Source organism: Geotrypetes seraphini, chromosome 12 (genome assembly GCF_902459505.1).
Source record: "Geotrypetes seraphini chromosome 12, aGeoSer1.1, whole genome shotgun sequence".
NCBI classification, from domain to species: Eukaryota; Metazoa; Chordata; class Amphibia; order Gymnophiona; family Dermophiidae; genus Geotrypetes; species Geotrypetes seraphini.
This window is the reverse complement of record NC_047095.1, coordinates 48,127,504-48,144,898: the sequence shown is the minus strand read 5'-3', so window position 1 is coordinate 48,144,898 and position 17,395 is coordinate 48,127,504. Positions and strand designations below refer to the sequence as shown.

Sequence of the window (17,395 nt, the reverse complement as noted above, 5' to 3'; positions counted from 1 at the left end):
ACTCCAAAAACACGGGAGTGAATAGTTGCCTTAACTACAGATTGTATAGAAGGCACCACCAGCAATTGAAATTGTCTTATAAAATCAAATGAAAATAAACCTCCAAGTATCATCAATATAACACAAATACTAGTGTGTTGTTGTTTTTTTTTTAAAGATCTAATAATTTCAACATCGATTCACATTACTTGCTTTATGCTGATTTTTAAATCTGCTTGCGTTGGCCATCATTAAAGAAAAGTCATTTCTTACTCGCAATGCATTGAGATTCAATTAGATAACTGAGAAGTTGTTCCGATCTGAAATTTCAAAAAGAGTGTTGTACTACTGCAAAAAGTGTATCTGTAAAGTTTGAGGTTAAACTCTTGGTGTTATAAATTCACTTCTCTGTGCTGTTATATAAAAATGGTTTGCAAACTAAGGGCTCCTTTTACGAAGATGCGCTAAGGGTTTTACCGCACGCCCCAGAATAGCGCGCACTATAGTGTGCGCTAGCCAAAAATCTACCGCCTGCTCAAAAGGAGGCGGTAGCAGCTAGCGCCCTATTCCACACGTTAAGGCCCTAGCGCGCCTTTGTAAAAGGAGCCCTAAGAGAACAGCAATTTTACCTTTCGCTGTATGATTTAGGAGTGTTTACGTAAGCTTCAAACTTTATATCTGAGTGGTAGCAGCCTTTTGGAGTACACGTTAAAATTGCATTCTTTGACTTAAGCACGTTTCTGTAAAACAGATTTCAACTTAGGTAAAATAAAAAATAATCTATGCATGCTCTTTTTTTTTTTTTTTTTTGCTGTTAATTCATACCAACATTTAAAAAAGTTATGTTGGCTATATTGAGTTCCCTGGTACCGGTACTTTGTTGCTGTAATAGCACTTTTCATATTATTTATCTTTTTGTTTTGTATTCCTTTAGTCTAGTGAGATTCTTTCATTTTCAAACTGTGATATGTTGTAGGGAAGGAGAATTGCTGGGCAGCTTGATGGGGGATGGGCTGGGGAGGGCTTCAGTGGCTGGGAGGGTGTAGATGGGCTGGAGTAGGTTTTAACAGAGATTTCGGCAGTTGGAACCCAAGCACAGTACCGGGTAGAGCTTTGGATTCTTGCCCAGAAATAGCTAAGGAGAAAAAATTTAAATTGAATCAGGTTGGGCAGACTGGATGGACCATTCGGGTCTTTATCTGCTGTCATCTACTATGTTCTCTGGCTCTAAAAATGTACAACTAATTAGGTGACTGGCTTATTCAAGAGATGGAACTGTGATATGATGTAATTTGTTAGTTTTTAATTGTTAAGTTAAAAGACGGAAAAGACTATTTTGAGAACTTGCTAGCAAATACTGGGCCTGATGTACCAAAGTAGGAAGAATTAGTAAGTCTGATATGTAATCTGACATGAATGGTCTATGCCTGATCTTGATGACACTAATGCGTTTTGGTTTACATGTTTATCTGCTGATATTTGGAAACTCTTTAAAGAGGTACAGTTGAGGGTAAAATAAAGGGAGAAGGCTTAACCTCCTATAGAAAAACATTGGCCGATGGGAAGCCTCTGGAAAGGGAAAGGAAAAGATAATTGTAGTCTTAGCTAATCGAAGCAATTGAAACAGAAGTGTAGCCACCAAAAATTAGTTTGTTAATCAGAAAGCTATCCAGTAAAAAAAAACCCAACTCGTATAGCAGTGGTCTCAAACACAAACCCTTTGCAGGGCCACATTTTGGATTTGTAGGTACTTGGAGGGCCTCAGAAAGCATAATGTTTTATTAAAGAAATGATAATTTTGCATGAGGTCAAACTCTTTATAGTTTATAAATCTTTCCTTTTGGCTAAGTCTAAATAATAATATTGTCATTTATAGCTAAAGAGACACATGATCAAGAAACTGTTTTATTTTACTTTTGTGATTAGGATAAGCATACCGAGGGCCTCAAAATAGTATCTGGCGGGCCGCTTGTGGCCCCCGGGCCACGAGTTTGAGACCACTGTCATATAGTGAGTATGTAGCACAGTGGTTTGAGCTACAACCTCAGCACCCTGAAGTTGTGAGTTCAAATCCCACACTGCTCCTTGTGACCCTGAGCAAGTTGCTTAATCCCCTATTGCCCCAGGTACATTAGATAAGAGTGTGAGCCCACCAGGACAGATAGAGAAAATGCTTGAAGTACCTGAATGTAAACCACTTATGCTATACAGGGCAAATATATGTATATGTATGTAACCCCATTTCTGGACACATTTCTAAGTACAGTACAAAGTGATATCTACTCTCTCAATATCAAGCTTTGTATTCAAGACCAGTGTATTTCAGGAAGATAGCGATGATTTATTGTCCAGGGAGATCATTTAAGATCAGAAAATACACTGTGTGTGAATGTAGCTGGGTCATTCCATGTCCTCGACCATCTCAAGAATTTCTTTTGTAGGGATGAAACTGTGGCATGACCTTTTGGGACAAATAAGGACGTGTGTGGATGAAGCTAGTTTTTTTTTTTTTTTTAAATGCAACTGGTTTCCAGTAAAAATGGTAGCATGATGTTTATATTGGAAAACAGTTTGGTAAAGAAAGCTATGCTGTTTGTTTAATGTTTTATTATGTATGGTTTTATGAAAACCATTTAATTGTAGATGGTATATAAATTTTAAAAATAAATTGTACCAGCTCAGCCTAAAACAAATATCTTTTTTTTATTAAACATAAACACAAAGTTTAACAAGGTCAAATAAATCACAATAGCAAATAAACCAGCTTGTTCTCTTGAATAATTTCCCCTTTTTTTTTTTTTTTGTATTTTTAGATTGGTCGTTTAGTAATTGGACAGAATGGAATTCTCTCCACACCAGCCGTGTCCTGTATTATTAGAAAAATCAAAGCTATTGGTGGCATCATTTTGACCGCGAGTCACAACCCTGGTGGACCCAATGGCGACTTTGGCATTAAGTTCAATATTTCCAATGGAGGCAAGTTAGTGTCCAGATGTCTTCTGGTGGGAGCATACTTTACACACATTAACCATAACTTGACTGAAAACTGCTATCTTTGTATTCTTGGAATCTTTTTCTCTATTCATAGCCTAATATGTTTCAAAAATACATTGCAGTATTGTCAGTAGGATGTTTATGGCTCAGTAAGTGGCATAGTAAGGGGAAGGGCGGATCACCCCAGATGCTGTCTTGGAGGGGGTATGGCACCTCTCTGCCTCCCATTCCATTCTCGCGCCCTCTCTTTCCCTGCTGTACCTCTTTCAGTCTTTGTCAGTTCGAGCAACTTCTCTGGCCTGCTGTTTGCACCGACCTGGCTCCCCTTCTGAAATCACTTCCGGGTCATGAGGCCAGGAAGTAACATCAGAGGGAAAACCAATGTCAGCATGAGCAGCAGGCCGTAGAAAGCTGCTCGCATTGGCAAAGATTTAAAGAGGTACGGGGGAAAAGAAAGCATGAGTGTGGCTGGGGGGGGGGGGAGAAACCCAGGTGCCTCAAACCCTCGCTATGCCACTGGACTCAGTCTGTCCTAGGAAAGACAGCATGCACTGGAGGCTGTAATATCTTTCTTGGGATCCAACAAAAGAAATTCTTACTTACTGTACATTTTGAGGCTCCAGAGATTAATGTACAATGACAGATTTGCATAAGGGCACTTTACTAAGCTGTGTTAGGTGCTAACATGCCTAACGCAGAACATGCTAAAGCATTCCACGTTAGTTTTGCCATCTATGCACTGTAAGTGCTTGGTGTGTTGGGGTGAGGGGCATGGATGCACTAACTCGGGAGTAGGCAACCTGTAGGCCCAGGCCAAACGCTACCCACCACTGAATTTTATGCGGTCTCCAAGACCGTGGGATTTATAAACAGAAACGTCATTAACCAGAGTTCTGACGATTTTAAAATACTGTATTTTACAAATAATTTTCAAAGCAGTCATTCTAGCAATTTGTTTTTATCATTTGTGGTTAGTTCTAGTTATTTTTCAGAGAAGGTCTATCGGGTTCTATGCGTTTTCAAGTTCCGACGTTGTGTAATGTTGCAGCCCTCTAGGGGTGGTAATGACATTCATGTGGCCTTCTTTGTATAAACGTTGCTCATCCCTGCACCAACTGGTTAGTGTGTCCATCATGCAGGATCCAATAGCAACTCTTATACTAATGTGAACACTAGCATATGGCTAAATATTCAACAAATGGAAAAAAGCCCTTGTTGACGGCTGCACAGAAAAATCTAACGTAAGGATGCACTAGGCCAGTTTCTTAGTTCAGCTTATTAAAGGGGCCCCATAACATCGAGAACTTTATAATATTGTTAACTTGGGGATTATTTTTTTTTATATAGCAATGCCTATTCATATGTAAGAGAAAGAGATAGAGAAAATTTGATTTACATATAAGTTATTTGTAATGAGTGAGACTTTTATGGCTTTCTCTTGTTTTGTCGCTAGTACATTGGCTTTGTTTTAACAGCTTTTATTGGCTCAGTACTGTAAACCGTGTAAATGTTTCACTGTGCTGGTTACACCTACAGGTCCTGCTCCTGAAGCTATTACAGATAAGATCTTCCAAATTAGCAAGACCATTGAAGAATATGCAATCTGCCCTGACTTGAAAGTGGACCTGAGCACCATTGGGAAGCAGCAGTTTGACCTGGAGAACAAGTTTAAACCGTTTATAGGTATTCAAGGGTGATGGTCTTTCCATGTAAATATGTGTTCTGCGTTTTTAATGTGGGTTTTAATGTTAACATGACTCTCATAGCGGTGAGGTTAATTATGCAGCAGTATACAGAAAACAAAGGGGGACTGAGTGGTTAAAGGCTATCAGAAGAGCAAAGATGATGTATTTTGATTGTAAATAAAGCCTGATCTTTCTGGGGAAAAAAATCAATTTATTCATTTTGTAAAGAACTGCCTTTTTTCTAACCTTGCAAGTCTCAGATTTAGGGAGATAAGACCCAGTTGTCTTCATTTAAAAAAAAAAGTTTTTCTTGAAAAGTTTTATCACAAAATTACAACTAACAAAACATAGCATCACAAAAAACAGTGAATTCCCCCCCCCCCACCACCAACAATGTTGTACAATGACTCTTCAGTACAATGCCTAAACAAATAGCAGAGTATACTACTCCCCCCCACCCCCGGGGCCTTTTTTCTAACCTTGCAAGTCTCAGATTTAGGGAGATAAGACCCAGTTGTCTTCATTTAAAAAAAAAAGTTTTTATTGAAAAGTTTTATCACAAAATTACAACCAACAAAACATAGCATCACAAAAAACAGTGAATTCCCCCCCCCCCCCCACCACCAACAATGTTGTACAATGACTCTTCAGTACAATGCCTAAACAAATAGCAGAGTATACTACTCCCCCCCACCCCCGGGGCCTTTTTTCTAACCTTGCAAGTCTCAGATTTAGGGAGATAAGACCCAGTTGTCTTCATTTTAAAAAAAAAAGTTTTTATTGAAAAGTTTTATCGCAAAATTACAACCAACAAAACATAGCATCACAAAACAATGTTGTACAATGCCTAAACAAATAGCAGAGTATACTACTCCCCCCTCCCCCCCCCCGGGGCCTGAGCATCAGTCAATAGGCAAGCACGCAGGTATGCATGGAACTTAAGAAATTTCTAACCCAGTTCAGTAGAATTCTCCAGTCACTTTATATAGGGATCCCATACCTTAAGAAAGGGTGTAAGGCGATTATGCAGTAAAGCAGTTAACTTAGACATGCGAAAAATTAAAGTTCAACTTTCCAAGCAATTTCTCGTAAATGGAGGATAAGCTTGCTTCCAATGTGCCATTAGTTAGGTGATAGCTGACTAGCAGTAAACACATAGCAAGCAAGCTTATGAGATTTTTTAGGGAGCACAGCTAATATATCCTTCTTTAGGTTGGGAGACCAATGTTGGACACAGTATTCCAAGTGTGGTCTGACCATTGCCCTATAAAGCGGAATTATAACTTTCTCTGATCTATTTGTGATTCCTTTCTTTATCATGCCTAACATTCTATTTGCTTTCTTTGCCGCTGACACGCATTGTACCGATGGCTTCAGGGACCTATCTTATCAGTACACCCAGGTCCTTTTCTTGTTCGCTCTTGCCCAGAGCAATGCAAAAGAGTGCTACCCATAGATTTTGGCATTTTCCTACACAATACCTCAGACAGTATTGCAAAGACCATATCCCAATAAGGAAGAACCTTGGGGCACTCCCACCAAATATGAAGAAAGTACCCTTTTTTGGCCGCAGTTTCTCCAACATAAATCAGATAGCTGAGGGTACATTTTATGGAGCCACATTGAAGTGAGGTATCACCGGTAGAGCATCTTATATCCAGTTGTCTTCATTTAAATTTGGTTTCAAGAGCAGGTTAAATAAATGTCTTGTTATGGAGGGTACTGTAACTATCAGTATTTTCAGCTTTAAGAGCTTTTTAATTTTATTAATTTACTGTGGTTACTGTTAACTACAGATGGTGTGTGGGTTTTTTTTGTGTTTTTCTAGTGGAAATTGTGGACTGTGTGGAAGCTTATGCTAACATGCTGCGAAACATCTTTGACTTCAGCGCACTGAAGGAGCTGCTTTCAGGATCTAATCACATAAAAATTCGGATTGATTCTATGCACGGAGGTACGAAGACATGCTGCATTATGGATTGAGATATGTCATCATAGGTTGCAATTAAGTGCCTTCCTTTCTGCACTTAACTGGGTGTCCGAATGCCACTGAGCATCTTCTCCAAGTGCTGCGGCACCGTCTAGGGATGAAGTGAGGGCAGAGCTAGGATTTACTTGCTTAATGAGGATATTCAGTCTGCTACCCAGGTAAGTAAGCAGGTAAAAGTTAGAACAGCAAGAAAGCTGTCCTAACCTTTATACACTGGTCTGAATGTCAGCTGGTGTCTGGGTAATTTCTTGGTAGACACACTGACCTGAATATTCAGGGCTGGCGCTTGGTCTAGGCCCTGCATTGAATATCTGGACCTAATTCAGCCTGTGGCTGTCGGTGGCTTAAGAACTACTGACTAATCTCAAAAATCAGGACTTCAAATTCTCAAAACATTAGCTATTTAAAAATACTAAATAGTATAACCAAAATAAATAATATATATAGGGCTAGATTCACTAACCCAGTGTTTTTCAACCTTTTTTGGGCAAAGGCACACTTGTTTCATGAAAAAAATCACGAGGCACACCACCATTAGAAAATGTTAAAAAATTTAACTCTGTGCCTATATTGACTATATATAAAGTAATTCTCTTGAATAGGAATCAAATAAACACAAAGAAAGTATTTTATAATTACTTTATTATGAAATATTAAGTAAACAGAATAGTGAAAAATTATAAAATACTTTATTCAGTGCGAAACCTGGGCCTGTTTGGCTGAACACAAAGCTGATATTCTGGCTGGAATCGAAGAAAGACACACATGTAGCTCTTCATCAACAGCTCTCAGTCTCTCTCTGTATTTGGTTTTTATAGCATACAAAAATAGACAAATATACCCTCCATCCTTTTTATTAAACCACAATAGCAGTTTTTAGCGCAGGGAGCTGCGCTGAATGCCCAGCGCTGCTCTTGACGCTCATAGGCTCCCTACGCTAAAAACCACTATTGCGGTTTAGTAAAAGGTGACCATATTGTAAAATATAGACAGCAGATATAAATTCAGAACTGTGCATAGTAAGTGAAGGGAAGTTTTCATCTCTGGGAATTTACCCAGTTAACTATTAAGTTATTTGGGCAAATTCCTTTGAAAACTGTGGTAATACTGCCTCCACTTTGCTAAATTTAAAATAAAATCATTTTTCCTACCAGATTTCTGGTTGCACTTTCTTCTTCTGACTGTGCATCCAATCTTTCTTCCCTTCTATCAGCCTGTATGCTTTCTGTCCTCCACACCTCATTCCCTCCCCCAACTTTTTCTTCCTCTCTCCCTGACCTTTCTTTCTTTTTTTCTGTTTCTCTTCTTTCCTTCTGTTTCCCCTGCGTGCCCCCTTTTTTTCTTTCTCCCTGCCGTTCCCCAAGCCACTGCCACTGCCGCTGCCATCGGGGAACAGGACCCACCAATGGATAACAGGCCCCAAAGCCGACGCCGACGCATGCTCTCCCTGACGTCAATTTTGCAATCGGAGAGGAAGTTCCGCCCAGCCAGGCAGCGATTGGCTGGCCTGAACTTCCTCTCCGACTGCAGAATTGACGTCGGGGAGAAGAAGACTTATCGGCTCGATAGATTAGATCGCCAAGACAAAGTGAGTCCTGGGTGATCGACTCACTTTGCCTTGGCGAGCTACTGGCGCCCCTGCCTCGGGCCCCCTGTCAGCTCCGGGCCCCTGAATGCAGGACTGGTAGTACTGCCCTGATGGCGGCCCTGCGGCACACCAGGCAACATCTCGCGGCACACTAGTGTGCCGCGGAACAGCGGTTGAAAAACACTGCACTAACCTGCCTCTCTGTGGCTGATCTACGGCAGGCCGACCAATTCACCAAGGCTCAGCATGCAAATGGGGGCGATCGGAAGAATGCCTCCCACCGACCATACGGATCGCTAGTGAGCCATCCTGAAGCATGCACAGACCATCTGTAGATGGTCTGCACATGCTTACGGAGCTGCAAGCTGCTTTTTTTTTTTTTTTTTTTACTACTACTTTGCAAGCCTGTGGTTAAAACTATGGGCTCGCACTGCGGGGGAAGGGCAGGAGAGTTGGGGCGGCAAGCCAGGGCGCAGGGCGGCAAGAGGAGTGTCGGGGCTGAAAAGGGCAGGAGAAGTCAGGCTGAAAAAGGCACATCAGGCTGAGGAAAGTCAGAGGAGAAGACGGGCTGAAAAGGGCAGAAGTTGACAGAGAGCAGGAAAGGTCGTGAGCGATTGGTCCCCACCAGTCACTTCTTTTTGGATCAGCCAGCCCAGTCGGTATTCCTTGAAAAGTTTTGTGAATCGTGTCCTTCCTACTTTGCATGCTGTTTACCCTCATTTGCATGCACGGATCAGAATCGGAGGTTAGTGAATCGGGTCGGGATCGCAAACTGATCGGTACACGATTGCTTTGCTTAGTGAATCTAGCCCATAGTGCTCAGAATCATAAAATTCTTACATAGTGAAGGCAAGAGATATTAGGAACCATCATTGCACTTCTCATGTTCCTGACCACCACCCACACCACAATGAAAAGGTATTGTCACTTATCTGAATACTTGGTGGTCACACTTAGATGTCCATATTCAAGTGTTGCAATTTTAAAACTGCTGATCACTGCAGGCTGACTATCAGGCCCCATATTTTTTGCAGACTGTGATTGCCTTTTATTGGTATTTTTCAGCTCTGGGCCATGAAACCTGTCTGCCAGTGAATTGATCAGGATTCTATTTGGGAGAGTGAGGGAGAAGATCAACCATGGGCCTGGTATGCACCCTGTGGAACATGATTTAGCCTTCTAAGGGTGCACTCATTTCTAATAGAACAGAAATTGCATTATATAGGAGTCCTTTTACTAAGGTGCGCTAGAGAGTTTTAGCGCATGCTAACACGTCCATTATATCCTATGGATGCGTTGCCACACATTAGCATTTAGCGCGTGCTAAGACACTAGCGTGCCTTAATAAAAGGACCCCTTATTTAATATTTCCATATTTTTCAAGTATCTAATCTGATCTGGTAGAATGCTGCATGTAAGGATTTAGGAAGAAATAGTCTGATTAATTTTTTTTTAATTCTTTATTTGTATTTAAATTCTTTATTTGTATTTAAAATTTGACATCATAAGTCAAAAAGGAAAAAATATCGTGTAAATGAAATAGAATACCAGAATTCTTTAAAGTTAATGTCCACAATACAAGATATAATTAGTCCACTATAATTGGGGACGTAGCTTAAATATAACTGAAATTAAACAAAGGAAATCAAATAATAGGAAACAAAAGATGTAGGCCTGACTGCTCTAAACAAGTAGCAAATATCCTTGAGCTATCTTAGAAACAACAAAATTCATGTAGTAGAAGTTAATTGCTCTCTGGCTGAAACAAATTTAGACAGCTGTTGCGGTTCATAGAAAACATATCTATCATTCTTGTAAATTATAATACACTTGCAGGGGTATCTTAAAACAGAAGTCACCCCCAACTGGATTGCCCGGGGTCTCAATATAAGGAATTGCTTCCTTCTCTTCTGGGTGGATCGAGAAACATCTGGATACATTCTTATGGTGTTCGTCAGGAAAGGTATATCCTTGTGCTTGAAAAACATCTTAAGCATCTATTCCCTATCGGACTCAATAGCAAACTGCACAATCAATGAAGCTGACACCTGAGCCTCAGAATCCGACCTCTCAAGAAAAATTGTCAAATCCAAACTATCAGCAGAAACATTCTGCTGGTCAGGATTTTGAGTTGTGGGTTTCATAGGAACGTAATATATCTTTGATAGAGGTGGGTATGAGGTCTCAGGGACTTTCAGAATTTCACTCATATCTCTTAAACATCACTAAGGGTGGTATAAGATGGACTTTAGAAAAATTAATAATCCGGAGATTACATCTTCTGATAGAATTTTCCATTATTTCTTGTTTAAAGTGCAAACTAGCACTGTCCTTAGTCCAAGTTAGAGCTTGTGCTTGCAGAGGTTTTATCTTAGTCTCAAAATCATTAGTTTTAGACTCTAAACTTGTTACCTTTGTCTTTAGATCCAAATTTTCTGAAAGTACCATATTGCATTTAGTGGATAGTTGCTGGATTTGATTCCCAAGACAAGTCTGCATTGTAGAGAGAGCCTCCCAAATGGATTCCATTGTGAAAAATCTTGGGCCTCTGTAGGGGAGGGACTTCTGCTCCGATAATCCCTGCAGCTCCCTATTTAGCTTGAACCACCTCAGCTAAAGAAATATCCCCTTGATTTTGCTGCCTTCTCAACGCCTGTTGGAAAGATGAATTTCCATCCTCTTGCCCCCAAGTAGGATTCCTGGGCCAGCACATCCAAAAAAGACTTCCCCGTCGCTCCAGAACAACTAGGCGGACTGCACTCTTCGGAGGATAGCGTGACGCCCTTTAAGGAGAAATCTCATGCCTCAGTTCGCGCAGGTTCGCCAGCAGAGGAAACTTTCGATCCTGCAGCTACAGAGCTGTGTTCTACGAAGGCGTCCATCGGGCCTGAAGAGAAACCAGTTTCGTCCGGGAGAACCCGGACTTCCTTTTTACCATCAGGTACTCGAAAAACTTGCAAATAGGTACGGTGGTATTTTCGGGAAAGCATCAGGCCCCCATCTTACTTTTGCTCCGCCCCCCCCCCCTGATTAATTTTTTTTTTTAGTCCTCCATTGTAAGGGATTGGGATTTCCTCATGGAGCATTTTTAGGTGCCTCTCACAAAAAAGCAAGAGCACCTGTTGATGGAGGGAAAGTCAGTCAGTCTGTTTCCATGGCTCTATGCATCTGTACTCATAATTGTGCACAGTGCTGTACGAAGCACCAAGGAACAAGAGCAAGGGAGGCCAGGCCCTTCTATCAAAGAACAGAGAAGCTAGAAACAGCAAGGCTGGGCCTCTCCACAGGAGGAAAGAAAGATCCGGTTACCAAAAAATAAGAAAGGCAGGAGGGGTGGTGGGGAGATTAGAAACCCAAACAAAAAAAGGAGGACAAACTCTGCACCAAAACAAAGGTGGAAGAGAAAATAGCAGAGAAGATCATTCCTTCAGCCTGGAAAAAGCGCTTTAATTGGATACACGTATGAGTATAACTAGAAAACAGGAACCGACAAAAGACTGTGTTTTTGGCTGCATCAGGAGTCCAGAGATTCTTAACAACCTTGTATCATTAAACAATCTGGAAAAGCATCTGTGCAGCCCTCGGTGAAATCACTCTCCATGGAAAGAGAGGAAGGGAGAGATTGACTCTCACAGACTTCATCCCTACATCCTTACACATTCCCAACAGCTCACACCCAACCACATTACCTACGCCATCCATACATCTCACCTACCCAGTTGGGAAAATGTATCTTGCTGCAGCAGTTAAGGCACCCACTTTTCAACTTGTTATACCACTTCCTTGTATTATGTTTTGTGGTACCTGGTACTGTCAATGCATTAGACCAGAATGAAGTAGAAACAATAAGAGAATAGTTTTCAGAGAGATTTAGCCAGGAAGTTAAGTAATTGCCCAGGGTTGATAGCTGAAAAGATGCATAGCCTCACAATGTGTGTAGGACAATGCGGTGTAGTGGTTTCCCAGGACAGAAAGGGAAAATGCTTGAAGTACACGGAAGCAAACTGCTTTGACTGTGGTTGTAAAGCTAGAAGAAGCTGGTATACAAGTCCATTTCCCTTTCCCCCTTTAGAAAGGTATTCTGGCAGCGGGATTGCAAAAACAGGCCCTGAATTGTTGTCGTCTTGCCCCATTTAACCACCATGGAAGTCTTAGATACGTGTGCCTTCATACTTGGTAGAAAGTTTTCAAAGGATGTTATCCACATTGTGTCCCTTTCAGAATTAGCTCTAAGCTCTTTTTGTGGCTGTGAACTTTTATGTACTGTGCAACAACTTGGACTACTAAAAATGTTTAGATCTTAATGTAAAAAGAAGTGAGGAGTCTCTCTCATTCATTGCAATGCCATTGCTTATCCCCGAGGTTAAGTAGCATGGAATGTTGCCATTTTTGGGGACTTGGGCTTGGTTCTTGTGACTTGGACTGACCACTCTAGGAAATAAAATACGGGGCTAGATGGATATTCTTATGTGGATTAGTATTTTACATTTTTGTGGGGGGGGGGGAAATACTTAGGGCTCCTCTTACTAAGCTGCCATAGCGTTTTTAGTGCGTGCAGAATTTTAGCGCGCACGCTAAACCCTTGCTACGCAGCTTAAACTAACGCCAGCTCAATGCTGGCATTATCATCTAGTGCGCACGGTAATTCTGCACGCGCTAAGCGCACGCCAAAACCGCTATCACAGCTTAGTAAAAGGAGCCCTTAGTTAGGTGGTAAGTGATGACTGATGTAATGCAGGTTAATAATAATATCATCATTATTAATAATAATAAAATTATTATTATTATTTTAAAAACCCAGATGCACTAACCCAGTGGTTCCCAACCCTGTCCTGGAGGAACACCAGGCCATTCGGGTTTTCAGGCTAGCCCTAATGAATATGCATGAGAGAGATTTGCATATGATGGAAGTGATAGGCATGCAAATTTGCTTCATGCATATTCATTAGGGCTAGCCTGAAAACCCGATTAGCCTGGTGGTCCTTCAGGACAGGGTTGGGAACCACTGCACTAACCCATGTTGTCCTTATTTTGTGTCTCTGGGGTAATAGCTTAGTATATCTGAGACAGAGCTAGTAGCATAAAATGAAACTTTTTGGGAAGAGTAATTTCTAATGTTCTGGTTTTGCTTCCTTACTTTATAAGTACAGTACAGATGTATCAGCTAAATGTGGCACCAGAAGCCAGCAGGTCTGCAGAGTCAGCGATTGTATGTGTCAGACGGGTCTCAGTGAAGGCAATATTGACTGCTGACAGGTGCTGCCATTGGGTGCCTGAAGCCTAAAACAAGCATTGGTGCAATGCTTGTGGAGAATGTCCCCATTCGGCCTGGCCATAAAAAGCAACAGGCTGTGAAATGTGGCAGAAAGCCCCCCCCCCCTCCCCCCACTTCCCAAAGTAAAGGTTTCCATAATAATTACAGTACTTCTGTGTCCATCTAAGCCTTGCCAGGGTTTTCTGCACTGTTTGTGAGTTTCGTGGATAGATATATCTCGCTTTGAAATGCTAACCTTGTTGTGAATGGTTCAGGAAATAGGCAGTCATGAATTGCACTAGGCTCTTACCACATCACATTCAATTATTTGGCATTCTCCATTATGATAACACAAATCCAATCTGTTCCGTACTCTCTTTTGCTTTTAACCCAGGGTGAACCATTGGCAGGTCTTGTCTCATCTAGAATCTAAATGCTTTCCTGATCTAGTTTTGGGGATCTATTGGGTACTACTACAGGTAGTACTTATGGCTGAATGGTTAAGGCAATGGAGTTTGAAACCCCTCAGGATCCCCCTATATAGTTTAAGTCTTGGTGACTATGGGTCTAATCATTGATCGTGCAAGTAGAGTTTTGGAGTGGAGGAGTAGCCTAGCCTAATGGTCAAAGAAGTGGGCTGAGAACTAGATAAATCTGGCTCGAATCCCACTGCTCCTCCATCTGATCTTGGGCAAGTCAACTAACCTTCCGCTGCCTCGGGTACAAACTCAGATTGAAAGCCCTCTGGGGTGCAGCAAAATCCATACTTGAATGTAACTTGCCTTGAACTGCTGAGAAAGATGTGAGCTAAATCCAAATCCCTTACTTATGACAAGGACTGGCTTAGGATGCTATGCTTGAGGGACCTTGAGTCTGACTTGGGCTTGACTTTCTAGTGTTTTTCACAACAGAATAGACGCCTGTTCTTGACTTCAGTGTCCCATGCCCACTGAAGAAGCATTAATGCAGTTCTTTTGCTAAGCTCTTTGATAACTGAAGCATTGCATGGGTGTTTCTCTATGGAATAAATTACGTGGTCACTTAAGACTATGTTCGGATCATCTTAGCTTTTTGTCGTTGCATACCTGTGAATTGCTCCCTAGGATTCTGTTCCTCATCTAACTGTAATGATAGTGAAGGATGATACCAAGGAGTTTTTAGGTTCCACTTCTTGACTTGCTTTGAATTATTGTATAATGTTATGTATGTGTTATGTTTTTGTATGTTATTTTGGAAACCGCTGAGACTCCAGGCTTTTTAAATAAAAGACCATATGTCCTGTCCAAGCATTCTGTCTAAACAAACAGCCCAGTCTCTTTTATCCGTACCCTTCTCCTCCACTTCCAATTCTAGCATACAAAGGAGTGAGCTGAAATACGAAGCAGCGAGCTGAAAGGGACAAAATCTAGAATTGGATTTTGTCCCTTTCAGCTCGCTGCTTCGTATACCTGGAATAAGCTACCTGAGTCCGTCTGCAGCACCCCTTCCCTTGTTCAAAGGTAGGCTGAAAACCCACCTTTTTGAGACAACCTTCAACTCATAACTCTACTCCCCTCTGCCTTCTGCTCACCACCCTAGCCATCAGTTTATCCATTCCTGCTAACTGTAGCCCCTACGCTGGCATCCTGTTTTTTGTCTGTCTTGATTGTTTAGATTGTGAGCTCATTCAAGCAGGGACCGTCTCTTTTGTGACTCTGTACAACGCTGTGTACGTCTGGTAGCGCTCTAGAAATAATTAATAGTGGTAGTAGTACGTTCTTCTTTCATGGTACATGCTCTTTTTGTGGGGAGGGGATGAATTTGATGCTGTCTTCTCCATGCCTCCAATGAGAGGCTCTTCCTTGACTCCAGAGAGTGGCTCTTTTCAGCCTCAGCCTGTACACCTCCATTCTTTGAAATTATTTAAATATCAATAATCATCTTCCCTTTCCCACTTCTCCTTCAGGGTATAAATGTTTAGATATTCGTCTGCCTTTATATGCTTTATAATGAGGATCACTGACCATTTTAGTAGCCACTTCTGGATCAACTTCTTCATGTTCATGTCCTCTTTTTGACAGTGTGGGTCTTCAGAACTGCACATGGTACTCCAGTAAATATGCTGTATACATTGTTATAAAGCTTCAATAAAAACTAATGTTTAAAAAAAAAAAAAACCTGTACGGCTCACTTCCTTTTCCTGCTGTCCAATCCTAACCCTATGTACCTAAGTATTCTGGTTTTTCCTGTTACCCTGTCAAATACAACCATATCCAAGTCCCACATCTCTTTTGTGAACAGAAGAACACCCTGTATACTGTGTCTATCCCTTGGATATTTGTCCAATGAATATCAATTCCTAATATGGATATGTTGCTCATAATTCTTTGAGGGCTTCCCATTTAATATTCTTATCCATGGTATAATGTATAAGCACAGTAAATTATAAGCAGTATTTTGTACATGTGCATATATCTGTTTAGGATGTTGTTTGTTTTTCTCTTTTCAATCATTGCATTATATTGTGTCTTACCTCTTATGTTCTTTCTCAACACTAGTTGTGGGACCATATGCAAAGAAGATTCTGTGTGAAGAGCTGGGAGCCCCTGCAAACTCGGCTGTAAACTCTGTGCCTTTGGAGGACTTCGGTGGCCACCACCCAGACCCGAACCTGACCTATGCCTCTGAACTAGTGGAGACGATGAAGAAGGGAGAACATGATTTTGGAGCTGCCTTTGATGGAGATGGGGTAAATGAAGGGGGCGACGCTGCCCCTTGTGACCACGGGCGGGTCACTTGGTCCCCCATTGTCTCAGGTATATTAGATTGTGAGCCTGCTGGAACAAACGGGGAAAAATGTTTGAGCACCTGAATAAATTAATGTAAACCATTCTGAATAGAGAATGACACGGGGACAAATGTTTCCCTGTCCCCGCAGGAACTTATTTTCTCATTCTTTCCCCGCAAATTCTTTCCCTGTCTCTGCCCCATTCCTGAAAGCTCCGTTCTCATCTGCACAAGCCTCAAAACACTTTAAAATCATAAGTGTTTGAGGCTTGTGCGGTTAAGGCAGAGCTTACAGGAATGGGACAGGGAGAGCGACAAAACTCGTAGGGATGGGACAAGGAAACTTGAGTTCCTGCAGTGTCATTCTCTACACTGCACCACTCCAGAAATCCTACATGTAGTAAAAGTGAGTCAAGTACAAGACAATCAAGCCATTGTGACATCACTGATGAGGTTGGCTCTTAGGCAGTGGTGGAATGAGGCATTGTGATGTCACAGTACCAGTTCTGGTTATCAGAGGCTGAAGCTTTTCACTCTATTTATTTATTCTATTTTCTATACTGTTCTCTCAGGGGAGCTCAGAATGGTTTACATGAACTTATTCAAGTACTCAAGCATTTTTCCCCTGTCTGTCCTGATGGGCTCACAATCTATCTAATGTACCTGGGGCAATGGGGGGATTAAATGACTTGCCTAGGGTCACAAGGAACAGCAGACAGTTTGAACCCACAATCTCAGGGTGCTGAGGCTGTAGCTTTAAACACTGCACCACTCTAGAAATCACAATGTAGTAGAAGCGAGCCAAGTATAGAACAATCAAGCCATTGTGACATCACTGATGGGGTTGGCTCTTAGGCATTGGTGGAATGAGGCATTGTGATGTCACAATACCAGCTCTGGTGATCGGAGGCTGAAACTTTTCACACTCTTTATTCAATTTTTTATACTATTCAAGTAGAGAATGACACCGGGGCAAATTTGTCCCCGTCCCCACGGGAACTCATTTTCCCGTTCCGTCTCCACAAATTCTTTGCCTGTCCCTGCCCCATTCCTGCGAGCTCCATTCTCATCTGCACAAGCCTCAAACACCTTGAAAATCATAAGTGTTTGAGGCTTGTGCAGTAGAGAATGACACGGGG

The 17,395-nt window shown here is 41.6% G+C and overlaps 1 protein-coding gene across 1 annotated transcript in view; it reads left to right on the top strand.

The window, feature by feature from the left end:
• Nucleotides 1-17,395, top strand: part of PGM1 (phosphoglucomutase 1) — a 76,797-nt gene that overhangs the window by 12,822 nt on the left and 46,580 nt on the right. The window contains exons 2-5 of the mRNA XM_033915977.1: nucleotides 2,793-2,955; nucleotides 4,510-4,656; nucleotides 6,487-6,612; nucleotides 16,028-16,218. Of these exons, the coding sequence (XP_033771868.1) occupies nucleotides 2,793-2,955; nucleotides 4,510-4,656; nucleotides 6,487-6,612; nucleotides 16,028-16,218 (627 nt within the window). The remainder of the gene's footprint in view (nucleotides 1-2,792; nucleotides 2,956-4,509; nucleotides 4,657-6,486; nucleotides 6,613-16,027; nucleotides 16,219-17,395) is intronic.